Raw genomic sequence first — 19,446 nt, 5'->3', positions numbered from 1 at the left:
TAATATATAAAAAATCATAAATCGTAAGAAAAATTATATTAAAAAACAACAAGTTGAAAATAAAATTTTGTATTTTAATTGTATAGGAAAAATTCAATATTTTTTAGCTATGATATGAATGACGATTTTATCATTAAATTATTATTAATAATCATGAATTAAATAAATGAGTATAATTATGCATATATCGCGCTCGCAGCTGCCATTTCTTAATATTTTACAAAAGTGATGTTTCATATATTAAATTTATCGCAAATGAAACGAGACACGAATCTGTTTCTCTTATCAGTGATATATCGAAGTGCAATGTTCTTTTTTTATATAAAAATAGGAAATATACAAAGTAACCAAATATGTACATATTCGCAATTAACGATTACGATAAAATAAACTGTAATAAACTGTTACGAAACGTTAAAGGTGGTTATTTGTTGATGGATTGATATTAAGAAATACAAATAGAGCGAATTAATCGCATCAAATATGTTCGTGTAACATATTAAATAAATTTATATCAATAACCGATTAATCATTTTAATAACTCTTTAATTTTAATTAAATCGTAAATTACGTAGAAAATTAACTCTTTAATTTGATGGAGTTTATTATATTGAAATTATAGGCAATGAAGCGTAATAAAATAAGCTTCATATAAGAAAATATATAAATACAATTACTTTTTGCCATCAATATTGAACATTTGTAAGTGAAATCAGTATTATAAGTATTGTTTAAATACAATAGAATCAGATTTAATTAAATTTAGATAATATTTTACAAAAAACGAAAGAGAAAGTTAGTTCATTAATTGCCACAGATCTCCGCACGCGTTATCGCGTAGAAAAAAAATTGCTATAATGGGGGAAAGAGCGCGCATGCTCCCGTCGAAAGGGAGGTGCGTTCGAGAGTTTGTAGCGGGTTTGAGTTCCGTGTTTCCCATTCAGTTTACCGGCACTATTTGCCCGCTACGGTTCGGGTTCTCAAATGTGTGAAAGCCCGGCCGGGCCGGTGACCGAGATGACAGAATGCGAATACATCACGTGGATGTAGCGCATTGTCAAAATTCCGGTCACTTATTAGTGCGCGTTGCAACAGATGTCACGGAACTGTGCGTGGTCAAGAAAGATATTTCGAATCATCTAAAGACCATTCGACGAGTTTGTCTAAGACATTGTGTTACATGACATTTAAAAGCGCGGATCGCGCGCGAGTTTGAGCGAATTTTCAATTGTCGGTTTAACAAAATTAAGATACGCTGCAATAAACTGCGTCAATACAATCGATTGGACGAAAACGAACTATATATAAATTTGTAAAATTTGCGAGCGATGGCAAGTGCACACGGGATTGTATCAAGTGTTAAAACGAAAATGAATTATCGATGGTCTGCGAGAAATTGAATTATCGGTAGCTCGTTAGGATCGGATCGATCGCAGTCGCGGAGTTCCACGTTTGTAGAAGAAAAATGATCGAGACAACTTAACTTGATTACATTAAATTTATTCCGTGTAAATAGAATCTCGACTAATTAGCCGATAGTTCATTAAGCTTGACTCCGAAGAGATTGTCGAACCGGCTATCTTGTTAATTCTACAAGATTCACTTAAGCTAACTCAAATTGACTTCGTATTTCGATACTGTAGCGCAAGTAGTCGGACATTTCGTCTCGTCGATATTTTCTCAAATGACGTGAAAATCTATTAAAGGCATTACGCGTGGGGTGCACAATCGAGTCAGGGCGACTTTAATCGTGTATGTAATGATTGACGAGCATTTTCTCAGTTTCGCGTACGAGTGCTTGTACAATTATGGCATATTTGCTGACATCATGGGAGCCTCCTCGATATTGGATGGCAAATACTTCAAGCGTACTTCAAGCCCTCGATGCACTTCTCGCGAACTTGAAAGATGCTACTCACAGTATATCGTAGTATGCGTTTTTTCTCACGCCTTGTCGATTCGATAATTCATTGTGAGAAATTGCACAACAAATCGTAAGGTTTCTATTAAATCGATTTATCAATTAGTTAATTTGATTTGATAATTAAGTTAATTCGGAATAATTAATCGATAGGCATTTTTTTGTGCTAAGTTCTTATTCTGGAAATTATGGAATTTTGGACAGGAAAGATACACAAGTGTGTATTCCGAGTTAGTTTTGCTGTCAATTGACGCACAATTCCACTATCTAAACAGGAAGTTGTGAATTTATACCTAAAGTGCGAGGAAGTTAATTATGTTAATCGGCCGCGCGAAGACGTAAAACACGATTCCCGGAGCACGAATTCTCGTCGAAGTTACAGAAGATAAACATTCGTCTGCTTTTGGCAAATTGACTCTTCCAGGTCTGCGCTATTCAGTCGAAGCATTAAACGAAGTCTTATTTTAAGTGAGGGAGTTAATCAGGATATTTCACGAAATATCTCTCGCGATCTCTTCGTCGGAAGCTTCGTCGACGCGGCATGTCGAGATAATTAATGGTCAACGTACCGCGACGAGGGACCTGATGATGTCACTTAACGTTTCCGACTCGACGGAAGTAGATACCTTGAAGCCCGCGAAGACGATAAACGGAGCTCGAGTCGCGAAATATTGCGCTTACGCGCCCCCGCGATTCCTAATGGATTTTCTCGGGCTGCATTTCGACACTCGGCGATTCGCTGCCGGCCCGCGCGAAACTTTGACATCGAAAGTCGTCGTCGCGACCCGGTCGAAAGTGCTGCCGACGTAAAATTGAAATTCCTCCTCCGAAACGCAAGCGGGGAAGATTGACGTGACGGTGCAATCGCGTACACGTGAGGCCTGTAAATACGTAGCTTGAACCGGAAAGCGGCGGACCTAAGTGGAAGTACGTGATAGCGCGAACCTGTCGAGTGTACGAGACGAGATACGTGATCGCGAGGGTATATATAGGAGCAGCTGACCTCAAAAAGGGTGAAGAAAGGCTGGCGGAGGCGAGAAGAGGTCTTAAAAATGTTAACAACCATGTCCACCGTCGCGTTCGAATTAAATTCATCGTATTACACAACGGCGATCGGCAACAGCGCGCTCGATGGATTCTCAGGTACTCTGCGTATCTGCGTATCCCCGTTTTCCCGTCGTGATACGGCGCCGTGTTAATCGCGTAAAGTACCTTACATGTGGAGGGTCTTAAGCGTTTCCGCATTATTCCAGTAATCGAGTCGGAGAACACCACTTCCGCGCTGTACATGCTGCCCGCCTACATCAGAACGACTTCGATGGTAGCCTGTATCGTCGTGATGGTTCTGGGTATACTCGGCAACTTGATGGTAATTCCAGTATCCATTACTGCCAGCCACAATTGTCCGCAATCGACGATACGATCGCTCGTAACTGAATTGCGTGTACTCGCCGCGATCCGTATTATTGCCGCGCGTCGATGTAATTAATCCTTGTCTTGGAATACGGCCGCTGTAGCTCTCCGGTGTAATGCTTCTCAGGTGCCGCTGGTCGTGCTGCAGGGTAAGGACATGAGGAACAGCACCAACATCTTCCTGGTGAATCTCAGCGTGGCTGATCTCTTCGTGCTCGTGATTTCGACACCTTCCATGCTAATGGAAATCAATTCAGGACCCGAGGTCTGGCTGCTCGGCGAGCACATGTGTAAGTCTGAACTCTGATCGCGAGCATACGAGAGCATGACGCACACTTTGATGTATTCCTATTCCTATCTCGTCGACTGCGCGCACATGGACACGGCGCGATGATGATTTGTCGGCCGGCTAAACCCAAAAATATCAAACGTCACGTATTTCCTCAATGGCATGCACACGTTGATGGATTCGCTGCGCAGCGTGTCGCGCTTTTTCCCCTTTTTTTTCCATACGTCGGTTCGTTGAACACGAGTTTTCTATTGCACGCGTGTTTTTCATTGCGCGGTAATTCGACCGGCGCTCTGCGTTTCCCGGAATTTCATTTCACGGTCGCGCGAACGTCAATGCTGCATTGGCAGGTCCTTTCTCTCCCTTTTTCAAAATACCAGCATTCACAAAGCGTTAAAATTAAAAGTCTTATAGCGATACTTACAGTTGACGCACCGATTTTGCCAGGAGACGTTTTCCAACCGTTGCTGTAGCCATTATTCGTTATATAGCAGTAAATACACGTGCACTTTAATGCACTTTCTATGTTTCCGTAATTAATATTCTCCTTTAATTAACTTTTAATAAAGAAAATATTGAAGTTAACATTGATTTCGTAATACATGGAAATAAAATTCTACCATTTTGCACGTGTATAAAGTAGGAAAAACGTGCGCCCTCCTCAGCTATAGTCATGCAATTCGAGCATTAATATCATTGGACACCATCCAAGAGACGGTTTAGAGCTGGTTCGCGTTGAATTGTCTCATCGCGCGGTGGACACAAGCTTTTATCTAGAGTGCGTATCACTCTGCGATGCCACGCCGTGCATCGCGTGAATTCCTCGAGAATCGATAGAAAGATCCGGTCCCATTTTGTTATGGAATCGCCAAAAAAACTACGTTGACTTTTCGTCGCGCGTAATGAGTTGCAAATCTATCGTCTCATTCACCGTCGCGCAATTAAATAGCACACTCGACGTCAAGTCTAATCCAGTCTTACTCCATTTTTATCTCAGCCGTGCATTGAGCACGGTTTTAACATGAAATGTTCGACTGAAATAATCGTCGTTCTGTGAGAGGCAATCGATGTAACACTGCAGGTGCATTTAACTTTCAAAGCTTTAATTTTTTACTCTTTTATTGATCAATTAATTGTTAAAATATAAAATTTTTATTTATTATATTTATTTTAATTGATGATAATTATGGCAATCAAGTGTTTAAAATAGTAGAAATAAAAAACTGTAACAATCCTAGTTTTAAAAGGAAAACAGAATTATTGCAAGAACAAACGCATAAATGTAGTGTCGCATTGTGCGGACGATTTGTCATTCCTTTTGCATTTACTTGGGTTACATGGTCTTTAAGAGAATTTCATATTTACTCAGGAAAATGAATAAATTCATACTACTAATTAATAATTAAATCTATACCACTAATTTATAATTAAATCGGTCAACTGAAACAATAGCTGAACATAGCTAAAGCAAAAGCTAGCTTTTGCTAAACAGTAATGTAATTTATTTTTAGCAATTATTTTTGTAAAAAAAATTTCTTGGTAAATTAATTTAACAAACGCTCCTTATTGATCCTCATTTAAATTGCTTCTTATATTACTATTATCGAGACCGCTACAATTGTCATTCTTTTTATTAATTTGTAACTCAATTTCAAGAAAACGTGGATTTTCTTGAAATTCAATTTTAACTGTTTGTTTTGGTGGCACATTTATCAAAGATGCTAGAAAGCAATTAATTATTTTATTTCTTTGATTATTAAATTAATTAATCAGTAGGAGCGAAATAGAAGGAAAAAAATAAGAAATCTATAAAATATGATCTTTGCAAGGACGTAGTTTATACAATTATATCTAACATTATTGAAATATCAAAGCTTTTGCATAAAAAAGTCAAAGGCACAAATCGTTTATCGATTGCCAACTGCTCGGAATTGGCATCGATAACCCACCGTTTGCCATGAATTGCATGCATGAATGACGTATTTTATTTACACGCCGCGTATTTCCCGTTCGATCTGCGCTGCGAACGAACTTCGGGATATCTGTGCACGTAAACCGTTGATACCATATGGTGTTGCATGGGCGTAAGATTCTTCCGGCTTACAATTTCTTACGAGCGGCTGCCTGTATATCGACTCTTGCGATCCTCTTCGCTCGCGCAGAGAAGTACAAGAGAGGGTAAAACCGCGGCGGCGGCGGCGGCGGCGGCGGTGGCGGCGGCGAAAGAGTCGAGGTTGAATCAACCAGTGGAGTAGCGAGAACATCGTGAGGGGTCTCTATGGACTGTATGAGATGCGTTTACCGTGGCGCGAGGGTGGTCCAGATGGGGTGTGGTGCGAGGAGGGGGTAGCATTTAGGCGCGTCTGGGTTTTATGAGGCGCATACGGCGACGCGCGCCTTAAGTTGATGTCCTCTCTTCCTCCTCCCTTTCTTTCTCTGACATCGCGACATACCTCGCGTCCGGCATTCCTCGCCGCCTGCCTCTCACGGTCGAGGTCGCGTAGCGCTTATTGCGACGTAAAACATCTCGGCAGCGGCATGATCAGAACCAGGGTATTTCACTTAAAAAAATGAAAAAAAAGTGAAAAGTTGCACTCGCGCGTCCGTCAGCGCGACGATAAATCAGTCTGACTCGCGCGCGCGTCGCGACTACGTTCGCGGAATTCTGATTAAATTCTTCGATACTTTATCCAGTTGAGCTCTCGGTGATTCCATTTGGAATCATTAATTTTCAGCGCGCATTGTGACTGTATTATGAACTCGGCGAATCGGTTTAACGTTTCTGTAGAAGTAGTTACTTTTGCCAATATATCGCAGCGATTTTATCGGATGTTAGCGAACGTAGTGTTTCTTTTATTACGGAATGTTTGTACGTGATGTATACGTGTGCTGTTGTAAGGTTTGCACGTGTGGCTTTGATTTGTTATGTGAATTGAGTATTTGCAGTTACATAATGCCGAAGCAACGCTGTTTTGACATTACAAAACGCAGAAGAATATCGATTTAACTGTAACTATTGTTTATCCAGTAACACGTAAACAAAACATTTTTTTCCATATTCGGTAAACGAAACATTTGCTTAACTGCATTTATAAAAGCAACGCTTATGTTTTGCCGTCAGCGCCTGCAGATATAACATGACGAAGCAAATCAAGAAAATCAAACAAAAATATCTTAATACAGAGGGAAAAAGCAGAAAATTTTTTAACGCATTTATGTACATGTAATGTACTTTATAAATATGTAATATTTTTGTATACAATTTTTTATTTTTTTTATTATTTAATGTTATTAAAATTCGGACTGTTCACTTGTACATAATTTACGTAATATCTAGTTAAAAGTTTATTTGACGCAGTTTTAAATAGAAAAGGTTGGTGCCGTAATTATTATACGAGTTACTCATCACAAAACGCTCAGATAACGAAGGCTTGAAGTGACATATGATATTTTCCTTTGTTCTTGAAACAGTGACTAATGACCAAGATGGAATTATAAATTATCAAATTTATCGCATTATTATTTAATGAACGTCGGTAATAAAAACACAGTAGTTTATCTGATAATAAAGAAAAAAATGCTATAACCTAATAAAACCTATATTTACATCGACAAACATTCACCACGTCAATTCATAAAAGCGCGATAACAATTTTTCTTCTATAAAATAAAACGTCACCACCGTGCCGATGAATATATCAGATTTTATTCATCGGTGTGAAACTTTTGAAACGGGATACGCAACAATTTGACGTGTCATCACACTGCGATTGAGGGAAAAAATATAAAACGTAGAAAACTCGTAAAAACATCTGCAATATTTCTTATCAGAAAATTCTTAATCCGATTAAAAGCTTTTGATCAACTAGGATTACGCAGAATTTATACACTCTTATCTAACAATTTTTTTAATACTTTTAAAAAATAGCTACAAAAATTTTTATTATAAAATGAAATTAATGGAAAAATAAAAAAAATAAAATTGTATTTTTAATTCTTTGCTATATATTTCTTTTTTTTTTTTTGGTCTTAATTTTGCTATATATTTATCTTTTTTCAATTAGCTTCCGCAAATAGAAAGTTTTTATTGTACTTCTTTGGGACAAGTTCTTTACCAATACAATCTATCTCTCTTCTCTTCGTAATTGCTTTGTTTCGTCGAAATGATTCTTTCTAAAATATTGAACAAAAACGTTTTGTTGAACATCCGGCTCGATTCTTGATGTGACTCTAGTAAACACCATTTTTAGTGAACCATACGTATCACAACATTTGTTCCATTTGCCGTGTGACATGCTTTTTTGTTTTATTCATCGAAAAATTGTACATTACATTGTAACATCTATTTTCATTTTGCAAGTCAAACTCGCATTAAACATGTGAATCTTTTACTCAAGGAAAAAAGCGATGTCGCGTAAAAGCATCATCACGTTCAACTATAAGTTACTTATCTTGTAGAAATACATACAACTGCTTTGCTTTTGGAAAGTTTTTTCAAAACGGTAAATTGGATTTATTTATTAATTATCTTAACCAGAGATTTAATTATAATTAATAAATATGGTCGTTCTTAAAATGTAACTACGTTTAAAATAAAACTTTAAGTTTTGCTTATATTCGCTCTAGTTAAATTAGATTTTGAAGTTTATTTAGCATTTTATGGGACAGATAAAAGTCATGCAATTATAAATATTAATTATAGCAAAGAGTATGAGATTCCACAAAATGAAAAATAACGATTTATGAGTATGCATTTAAAATGACTTGTTTTTGCAATTAGAGATTAAAAAAATAATCTGCGATTATTTAACTTTATGAATACTTTATGAATACTGCTGTTGAAGTGTTTTGACTCTCGTTAAAATCTAATAAAAATAAACGGACTTGATCTTTCCACGACGGAAAGATCAATCTGCCGGTGAAATCATCGAGTGTCTGTTCGGAAGTTTTGTATAAAATAACATGTTTCGGGGTCATCATACTTCGCGGACGTGGCATCCGGCGTCGCGTCGGTGGTTGTCGTCAGCGAAGTGACACACGAGGAAAAACAAACGATAGCGCTAACAAGCGTAACATACGGTTGCGAAGATAAATCTGACTCGTGAACGTAACGAATCGACACCTGAAAGAAGGTGATTTCAGAGATTTCGTCGGAGTCTTTGCTTTTTTTTTAGTTGAATTCAGACTTTAACTGTTCGAATATACTTTCAGACGCAAAAATTGTTACAATTTGAAGTACAAATTACATCGAGTTGTTTTTAAGTAAAAAAAAATACCGTTAACTCACCCCAATTATATCAATTTCAACGCATGGTGTAAACGCACGGCACGATAGTCTCTCAATTTTTCCTCAGCCGATGCACCATCAATCTAACGGAGCATCCAATTACACGACACTTACGTCAACCATCGCCGCACCTTTATTTACCAAGAAGTTATTATTATGCACTTTGACGTTGATGTAAAATTAAAAAAATATATTACTCGTTATACCGTGCGACAGGCAATCCGTGAAAACAAGATGTGCCTTATATCGAAGTTTGACGTTTGATAAGCACAAGAATGGTGTGTCGATCCTCGTTAGCCGTCATTAGCAAAGTTTCGCAGCCGGTTGAATAAACAACAAATGGTGTTAACGAGCAATTAAGAATATATTAACAAGTTATATAAAAACACATTGACTTTGACAGTAATTGATTTCTTTTAGGAAGCCATGAACATGCGCAACACCCACTGATAACTATTCAGCTTTCGCTAGAATGGCCACTAATTGAAAAAAAGTGAATAAATTATGTGGTTCGCCGATTTTCTTTCATTATCTTACATCTATTGAAAACTTTTGTCAAGCTTGATTTCTGAGGCACTGTGTTGAATTTAGATTAGGTTTTAATTAGATGGATTCATAGTATAATTAAAGAGAAAAATAAATTGGTGCTAATAAGGAAATACTGTAGATAAAAAAAATGTAAAATAAACTGAATGTAACTTACTTAGAGGAAAGTAACATTTTTTTATAAATAATTAATTTATAATTATTTCTAATAGCAACTTATAGCAAATAATATTAAACGTAATATTTTTATATAAATATAAATTTTAATATAATTTTTAAAATTATTATACTATACATACATATATAATACATTATTTTTTCATAAACATTAATGGCAATATAATATAAAAATTGATCAATTAGTGAAATAATTAATAATTTCCAAAAATCAAACAAGGTGAAAGTAATTTCGAAATGCGCGAGATTCGGTCGCGATTCAAGTCCTAACGCTGATGAAGAAATTATACGCGTTTAGTGCAAACACGGAGCAGGGAAATGTTTCGCTAATAAGTTCCATCGTAGATGCTAAATTAATCAAGTATATAATTGCGTTTAATTTAAAACTCATCACTAAAATAAATATCAAGAAAATATCATTAGTTATCGTTTACAATTGGTCGAATGTTATTAAAAGTTCTTTACTATTTGTTCATTAAACGAATGAACATTGAAATAATAAAAGTTGTTGTGAAATCGATAAAAATAAGTTTGTTTTTTAATGTACCGAGTGCAATTAAGGTGCAATATTGTTAAAGTTCAAGGTATTTCAATTGTTCAATCACTAGAGAACTAATAGCAAACTTTTCTCGTTACATCCTTATTAATCCTCTTTGATAACAGATTAACGTAACGCTTATAAGAACAGGTGGCATTGTAGGACGTTTAAATGTTTTTCGCTTTAAGTGTTTTCAGACGGAAAATTCAACTTATTTTTCATATCATCGTGATCTGAGCGACGGGCAATTTCGACAACGAGAGAGCAGCTTGCTCGGAATTTCAATACTTTCGAAAGGGCCGGTATACGAATAGGCATGTATATAGGATTGCGATCAGCGAATTTAAGGAAAATTACGACGGTGGGGGGGAAGGAGGAATGACTTTTTGAAGAGACGTGATGTAAAACCTACATTAGCAGCCGGAATCGCTCGGATAGAAATTCGGTTTGCGCATCTGTGTCGGATCTGATACGCAAAGTAGGTTAAAGATGACAAACAATGCTACATCACGCGATCTACGTGATGCCAAGTACCTTCCTTACGATCTCTTTTTTTGCTCATACAGCAATATGCAAATTTATAAAATTATGAAATTAGCGAATAATTATTTACAAGCTATTTTACACTCGTGCAATTAGATTTAATTTTAATTTCTCGTTGCTGCGATTGTTTTGAAAATTATATAATTTTGTAAATGTTTTCTGATGCGGGGATGTAATATAAAAATTGTTGACAATATTTAATTATGTGAATAATTGAACTTTGCTGCATTTAATAAGATTTTATTAATTTGGAATTAATTTTTTCTAATTAAAAAGGGCAATATAAGTGGAGCTATAATGGGCGGTAATTATGCAATCAAGTTTCAAACAGGAATTTTCATCAATGGATCGGAACGCCAATTACGACGATAATGCATGCCATGATTTCTTGCACAATACATCTCTGGTTTCGCGAATATCGGACAATTATTTTCGAGTAAATTACAGAAAAACATCAAATAACGCCATAACGACGTAACAAATATTATCGAAATTTAGTGTGATTTACAATATTACATTTCTCACATATTTATCACAATTACGCTTCTGTTTTTTTCTTTATTACAAAATTTTCTCTTGTCATTATTCTCGATTGCTTTCCGTAACAAATTTCAAAACTTAAAAATACTCGACATTTACGCAAACAGAGCGAGGTAACGTTGCATATATGCGCATGATATAGCAACAAAAAGCAACATTGAGGCATATCAGCGATGTCAATCAGTTGCGAGAGAGCGCTTTGTAAAGTGATTGCTGTGAACTGCGTTTTATTTCACTCCCTGGACTTTAAGTGATCTCAACAAAGAATTTTCTGTGTCGCGATATGACGCGTTGGAAGGTACATTACGGAATTTTCTAGAGTGTACCTCGAAAGCTGAGTATATTCTCGCAAAGAATGCTCCGAACGCTTTTGTGCCGCTTAATTTTATTTGACTTTATTTGCAGTAGCACAAAAGACAGTGTTCTGGAAATATCTTTGTTTTATTAAAAAGAAAGTAACAAGGGCTGATAAACTCTGGAAAGATATTATAACAAATGCACGAGTTTTTTGACGAGAATAGTAATTAAAACAGCAAATTGTACTTAGACCTGTGCCTTGGATATATTAGAAATTTAATACTTTTGTACTAAGTATGTAATTATTATATATTTTATACACGCACACAAATAATTGTTATTGAAAACTTGTAAATACGACTTTGCAGAAATACTTCTGCAGGTGCAACTTCTCGTACCATTTGATACTCCTGTTGAACTTATATTTTACTAGATTTGGTCATTTTAATTTTTTGCCTACATTTGTTTTTTCCTGACTTTTAACAATTTTTGAGTTTGCAAAAAAGTTAATAATTGAAGAAAGTAAAATAATTAGAAAAGAATTCATGAAGAATCCAAAAATTTTTAAGTAAAGAATAGAATGTATTTTACTTCTCTTAAAAGTTTATGTTTCTGTAAAAGTGATTGATTTTCTTTTCCTCTTTAATTATACTCATAAATTTGAATAGCTGGTAACAGCTGGTCGGCACATAACGGAGTAATCGCAAATAAAAGTGGCAGAAAATGGGGCAATATTGTTTTCTTTTCTAAATTTGTACCTATTATTTCGGCCTATAAAGAGCATTAAAAGTAACTTGAAATTTTTGCATTAAATTTTAACTTTTACATAAATTTATTTATCACATACTTTTTGTTCAAAAATATATACAGAACGCCGTTTTATAATCGAAATTATTAATCAAATTTAGAACTCCGTTGTATCAACAATGTTTTTTATCAAAAAGTACAATATGAGTTCCGAAATCTTAAGAGTCTAAAATTAATTACAAACAGTGCAGAAGGTTGATATTTAGGTACATATATTTATTGTTGTTCAAGCAGAGTGGAAACTACACGGCAAATCATTGTTGAAATCCGCTCAAGCTGTTCTGAACGAAAAGCACGCGACCTGTCTCCCGTCTCTCGCTTCATGGATAGGTTTGGACAACCGCCAAAGCCCATTATCGCTACGCTCGTTTCCGCTGTATATAGCGTAATTTACACACAGAGATTTCTATTTTTCTCCCCTTCTTTTTAATTTAATATTTACTTTTTACACGTTGTTTTCTTTGTTGCGCTCAGAAATGTAATTCCCATTTGCACTTCTGATTGCAACTGTAATTGAAACGCGCACACTGTGCCTTTATTGCAACCTGGAAGTGTAACATTTTGTTAGAGATTTAGATCTATATGTTTTTTACAAGACAACATGATTGAGAAAAAATATCATATTAGTAATCTAGACAATAAAACTACTTTCTCTCAGTTTTCTCATCTTATATACTGAGATTTAATAAAGAATAAATTTACACAAAAAAAGATTACTCTTGTGCTATAAAAGTCTCTTATTTTCTTCTAAGTTTCTTAAAGCTTTTTCAAAATGTATAGACAGATTATTTTTTAACATTTATGTTAAATTTATTATTTTCATAAATCATCGTTATTTATTACTTTTTGCGCATTATGTTGAACTATAAATCTTAGAGATAACGGTCTGATGTTACATTACTTTAAAATACGGATTTAAAATCTTCTATAATGGGGCATAAATTATGATGCATGAGCGTTATGAGCATTAAAATATACGTTCAGTTACTGATGCGAGAAACAAATTCTATGCTTTATCCTTTTAAACTTCATGTTAATCCAGCATTTGCTTTTAGCATTGCTTTCAATATTTATATCTCTTCGTATTTGTACACATGTATAACGGACCATTTTCATCAATGGAGATTAAAAAATAATAATTAGATTGTCAGTTCACATATATGAATTAAAAAATTAATTTACGATTAATAATGAAAAATAGCAATTGCGCGTGTATGTACCGTGTATATATTGAGAGTTTTATATGTGTATTTAAAACGGAACCGTCTTGAATAATATCGGAGTGTTTAAAGAAACGATTACAGAAATCGGTGAGTTACGACGTGTAACGTACTAACCTAAATAGATAATGAAGAAGTTAAGCGGGCTCTATCATATCGTGTGTACCTGCCTATGTTAACCCTCGTTGAAGATAATGAGTTGAATTTAATGAAAGTGACGCAAACAAATTTGTAGAAAAAAACCGCTTATATTGTATATGTATACACATATATACGCACATTATATGTGTAAATCTGCGCAGAATTTAGGCACCATTTGCGAATGTGTCCATCAGTATTATATCGTTAATTGATCACTCTGCAACGCGAAATTGTCATGTCAATAACATTAATTTTCAAGGATCTTCATTAAGCGATTGTCATTAATCTCGGAAATATTTGATAGGGTGATTAATACTTGATTGATATTCCATTGATATAGGATAGTATCGCGCGTATAATAATTACTTTGGCATCGATATCAATTTTCAACGCCAAGTAGACCGTATTTTAATATCTATTTGAAAGTTTTCTGAAGAAATGCTGAGCAATTCAATTAGAAAATTTAAATTGCATTGAAATGAAATGATATGTGTTTCACATTCATACGTTGATTTTCCATTCCCTTTTGCCGTTTATTCTACAAAAATAAACGTACCGCCGGCTTTAAGTAGTCGACTACTGAGAGAATTCTTTTCATATGTTAGAATCATCTCGTCTATCCGACGCTCAATGTAATCTCTCCCGTTTCCATGGCTTTTAAAAATGGAAATTCTAGTGCACGAGGAATTATAAATCTTACATTTGACAAATATCATGTTCACATCGTTTGTGAATCGCTTCGCATTAAAGTCGACCATTTATTGCGAAGTCATAAAGATTATTCAACTATGGATTAGTCTTAACTTCCGGTGACGCATTGCCGCTTCAGCCTCAAATTTGTCGCGATTAAGAAGTTAGGCAAACAATTTCAACATTTTATATTTCCGAGAAACTGTAGACTAGACATATAAGGTTGGGTATCTTGTAATACTTTAGAGCGTAAAAGCATTATAGAATCGATATTCTTATCAAAACTTAAAGTCGTTTCACATATCTTTCTGAAACTTTTTATACAACCAGATAAAAGAATAAAATTTTCAAATTTTTTTGTATAATATAAGTATTTAATGTGTTATATATTTAAATTATAAAATTGCTAAAACTTGTTTTTTTTTTTAATGTATAACAATGCTTACAATTTATTTAAATTTTGCGATAAGTTTGTTTAAGAAAGGGAACAAGGTTTCGCAAAAGTATTCGCGACTTCTCAAAGCAACCACCTAATTATTTTAAATACATGTTAAGGATGTAATTTACCATGTTAAGAAAAACTTTTGGTTTGGAAGTTTCATGCATTAAAATATTGCGAGGTATTTTGAAGAATAAGTTAACTTCAACGAGAATGAACAAGAACGAGAACGAGAATTATTCGACTAAAGTTGCGTAAATCTTAAGTCAATTTTTATAAATAAATTTCTAGCAGTGACGTTTAAATGATCGTTGGATCGTATTGTGAGGATGCTCATTACATTATATCGTCTTACGAGGAAAAGAAATGCAAAATCTCTCTGAGAAAAAATATGTTTAGGGTGCTATAGAGAGCAGATTATATGCCGTTGGCATTCCCGAGAAAATTGCGTGTAGCGAACATATGGCTTGTCTGAAGCTATCTGCCGAAAACCCTAAATGATAAATGGGGTGACATTTATTGTGTAAGTTAAGTCTACGAGTTACATTCTTGAACGTGATGTTTTTTTTTACGATGTTAGATTATTCTATATCGTTTGTAAAAGGCTCCTGGCTCGAGTTTCTAGGAAATATCGGTCGGCTCGATTTTCATGAAACGCGTATTTAATTAATTCGTTCTCCGAAACTATAATTTCAGCTATGTAATTTAAATAAGAATGTTTACCCACACAGCAATATCTAGTAAAATTATACCAAAGTTGGATTTCTACTTGGCATAACGAGATGTTATTTCCTCTCCGCAAGAAATAGATACGAGAATTACATTTTTCAATCTTGTTTCCAGACTCGTAGTCTTCTTCCATTACCATCATTGGCTGTAATATAAATTGAGATTCTATTTAATGAGAAATTATTATCAGTTTGCTGCAACGCCCTATTGACGTATTGAATTTTTCATTATTTTTCTATTACTGAATCATTGAAACGATCTTTTGTGTTATCGTACACTTTGATGTGCAATATGTGGCTGATAAAATTACAGTAAAATAGTGAAACGTTTATTATATAAATGTTAGTCATACATACATATTTACGCAATTTGCGCATCGCGGATTGCAGAAGTGTTTGCGGAACAAATCGCCCGACGAAAGCCCGCATAATTCAATTGCATTAATTGCATAGAGAGAGAAAGAGAGAGAGAGAGAGAGAGAGAGAGAGAGAGAGAGAGAGAGAGAGAGAGCTGTGAAGTTACATAGTGTAATACAACGATATCCCATTGATTATTCAATAACTGAAATTTGTTCAGAAAATGATGCGCATTTGGCAGAATCCTTGATAAATTGCAGGTTATTCTGTATATACATGTATATAAGCCCGATTATGTCGAACAAAAGAGATATATATATATAATCAGATTATGTTTTTTATATAATGAAAATAAAATTTTATCTCTTTAATTGCATTTTATATTAATTATTTTAATGTGTTTTTTATAAATTATAGTATTTTCATAAAAATTTGCATAAAATTTTCCTACTAATTCCTGCTGCAGTATCCATTAAACTCAATGATAAGCTCACATTGAATTTATATTAACTGCCAAATATATTATGAATGCATATATTAAGTCATATTGCTATTAATAACAACTCTCAACATGTTTGCTATGATAAAAAATGAGAGTATGTTTCTATCTAGTCTTACTGTCACGCGATATGTTTTCAATGTGAGAGAAATATACGGAATGGTTTATGAGCGACACATTTAAATAACTTTTCTACATTTAATTACTACACACATATATTCTTCATCAATATCGCAGATAAAATGCGCTGCTCGATTCTCGATATAATAATAAAGTTGGTAACACATAAATATTTCGGAAATGTTTTTATTTATTATTAATTCAGATTCATGTATTTTTCTTTAAATTGTAGATTAAATTATTAATACTAATTAATCAAAATCATTTTTGAGTAAAATTGTGAAAAAATTATTACAACGCGTAAGGTTTCATTTTTAATAATTGTCATCGACAGTCAAACGAACAAAAGAGGGATCTAAAAGGATTCAGTTACCTTCTTTTACTGCTGCAAGCTTACCTTTACCTTGAAATTTTACGAGATAGACAAAACGCGGCAGTTTTGTGTAGCAAAAACGCATAAGAGTTGTAATTTTAATCTAACTCGATGAGAAGCTGAAAACCACCGTGCACTTTTCTCGCGTAGATAACGTTGCCTAATGAACATTGTAATCGTAATTGGGTCATAAAAACGAATTTCCTCGCGTGTAAAATCCCGCTAATTCCGTCGCAATGCGTGCGATTTCAGATTTCATTATCACTTGCAAAAACTTTGTTATCGCCGAGAGAACAAATCTTGACGATTATAATCAGATTATTTTTATACTATATATTATCGAGCTTTTTGTGCAAATTTAAAAGTAGTAAATTTGTTATGTTATAAATATATTTGTTTCTAATATGAAAAAATTTTATGATAATTTTTACGTTAATTAATACATTTATTTTAAGCGATTAAAATATTCAACAAATATTTAGCAACTCTAAATAAAAAAACCAATATTAATTTTACTGTTTATTACGCAAGCAATAACATTCACGGATATTTTTTCTATAGGAGTAATTCAGAACTAATTCTGCAACAGTAACAACTGATTAACGCCATTGGCTAAATATACATGTAGATAAAGGCGAAATATGTGACACACGCGTGTGCGTAAGATTTCGTAAAGTTATTTTTGATTAGGTACAGAATTATATCTCGCTTCAGTAGGCAATTTGGGAAGTTACTCGTTGGGAAACCACTTGTGATAACGAAATAGCTTCGGCGAGTTTTTGAAAAGGGAGGGATTGCTAGTAGGAAAGATGTAAGAAGGTTAGTAATCAGGGAGAGTTTTGTTCTTACTTAGTATCCACAAACGCGGTGACATCTTTTTGTGAAGACACAGCAGGCACGTGCTCGAAAGGAAAAAAGTCGATGAGGCTTCTGAAGCTTTCGAAGAAAAGGAAAGGGATTTCCCCGAAGACCAAACCTGCTGCTCTTCTGAATAATTTATCGTCATAAACGTGTTAATATTTCAAAAGAAAATTGTGATAATTAGATTGTTTTTGCAACAAGTCTCAATTTGTAATTTATGAATGGGCAAATTATTTAGATGCATTTGCACAACGTTAACTTGTAGAATTATGTTTCGTGCAATATTTACAGATACTGTATTTTTGTTCTTCTATATTGGACAGATTTTATTATGCGGCGATCTTGATTTATGCTAATTTTCATACAAAACTATAAATTTTGTGTAAAATTATTTTACACGAGTATAAATACAATATACAAGATATATATAGGTTGATCATAATTTTATCTATAAACTTATTTTATGACATTTCTTGAGCTTTGATCTTTTGAGGAAAATTTGTCAGCTGTAAGTTATAAAGTTGAAAGAAAATTTGTCAGCTGTAAGTTATAAAGTTGAAATGTAGTACTATAATTCTGTGGCATTCAGTATAAGAATAATAATATTTTTTCGCATCAAGTTGCAATCGCGATGTTTGCTTCCTTATCAGAGTATCTAATATCCAGCAAAATTGAATATTTTGGATATTTCGAATAATTCGGAACAAAAGGTTATTTTGTTTCCAAAGATAATTCTAAATTTCAATGTAAGATATACATCGCGCTGCATTCGTTCAAAGATATGCAGTTTATTTGACCTCATCGAGCATACAAAGCGCCATAAATCATGCACGTTGCAGCTCGCGATCGCAATTTCTAAAATGCATCGCATTCTGTTGATACGCTCTCTCCGCAATTTGGCATTCTTAAAATACTGATCACAACTGAAGCATCCATCTATCAAACTACATACAATCACATTGTTCGTAAGTGCTTAATAGAACTGGCGAAGCGTACTGAGAATTTTGCAATAGTTCGATTTCACAGTAATTGTGGGATTCAGCTCGAAGTTTCTGTCTGGCGATAGTTCAAAGTTCGTCTCAGCATGACTTGCTTCCAGTAAAATCTATGTTTCTCACATTTGTCAGTCATATGTAATTTAATGAGCGTATCCCAGAAGCCTCTTAACCAACTCGCAAAGCCCTTGAAGGCACAAGGCTAGGGCAAGGTGGAAAGGAGTAGCACGCCGCAATGCTGGACAAACTCGGCGGTAACCTACGGGGCTGAAACGAGTAGGTGAACTTCTACCCCCCGCTACGAATTACCGTTGCTCTTAGCCTGTACCGCGTCGGAGCATTTAATGCTACGCCCGGTATAACGCCTCCTCTTGTCCTCTGCCGGTTCTCCATCCAATTTTCTCTTTAACCTTCGTGGCAGGAAATACGATAGAAAGGCGCCGGTTGCTGAGCAGTGGGACCCTATGGGATTCTTTCGGTCTATACGACGTAGACAGATCCGCTAGACGAGAGCGACCGTCTCCGTTGCTTACCGAGTTTCTTCGCATTCCTCCAATGCGAATCTCTTCCTCGATCGAAATAGTTTTGCTCTACTATTTGTCGCTTTTCCTTTTTTTTTTTCCGTAGCTCCCTGTCGCTCCTCCGCGCGAGTTGTCTGCAAAGTT

The 19,446-nt window shown here is 34.7% G+C and overlaps 1 protein-coding gene across 11 annotated transcripts in view; it reads left to right on the top strand.

Moving 5' to 3' along the window:
• The window catches only part of ETHR (ecdysis triggering hormone receptor), an 86,781-nt gene that overhangs the window by 36,616 nt on the left and 30,719 nt on the right, over nucleotides 1-19,446 (top strand). For 2 of the 11 annotated variants that reach the window (XM_012374066.2, XM_012374063.2), the window contains exons 1-3: nucleotides 2,971-3,064; nucleotides 3,175-3,290; nucleotides 3,462-3,624. In XM_012374066.2, coding sequence (XP_012229489.1) covers nucleotides 2,974-3,064; nucleotides 3,175-3,290; nucleotides 3,462-3,624 — 370 coding nt within the window. In that variant the 5' untranslated portion in view covers nucleotides 2,971-2,973. Of the gene's footprint in view, nucleotides 1-296; nucleotides 3,065-3,174; nucleotides 3,291-3,461; nucleotides 3,625-19,446 lie in introns of those variants that run through there. The other 9 variants (XM_067351371.1, XM_067351372.1, XM_067351375.1 and 6 more) reach the window with 7 other exon arrangements.

This window comes from Linepithema humile, chromosome 3 (genome assembly GCF_040581485.1).
Source record: "Linepithema humile isolate Giens D197 chromosome 3, Lhum_UNIL_v1.0, whole genome shotgun sequence".
Classification (NCBI taxonomy): Eukaryota; Metazoa; Arthropoda; class Insecta; order Hymenoptera; family Formicidae; genus Linepithema; species Linepithema humile.
The sequence above is the reverse complement of the archived record's forward strand: the minus strand, read 5'-3'. Positions and strand labels throughout refer to the sequence as shown.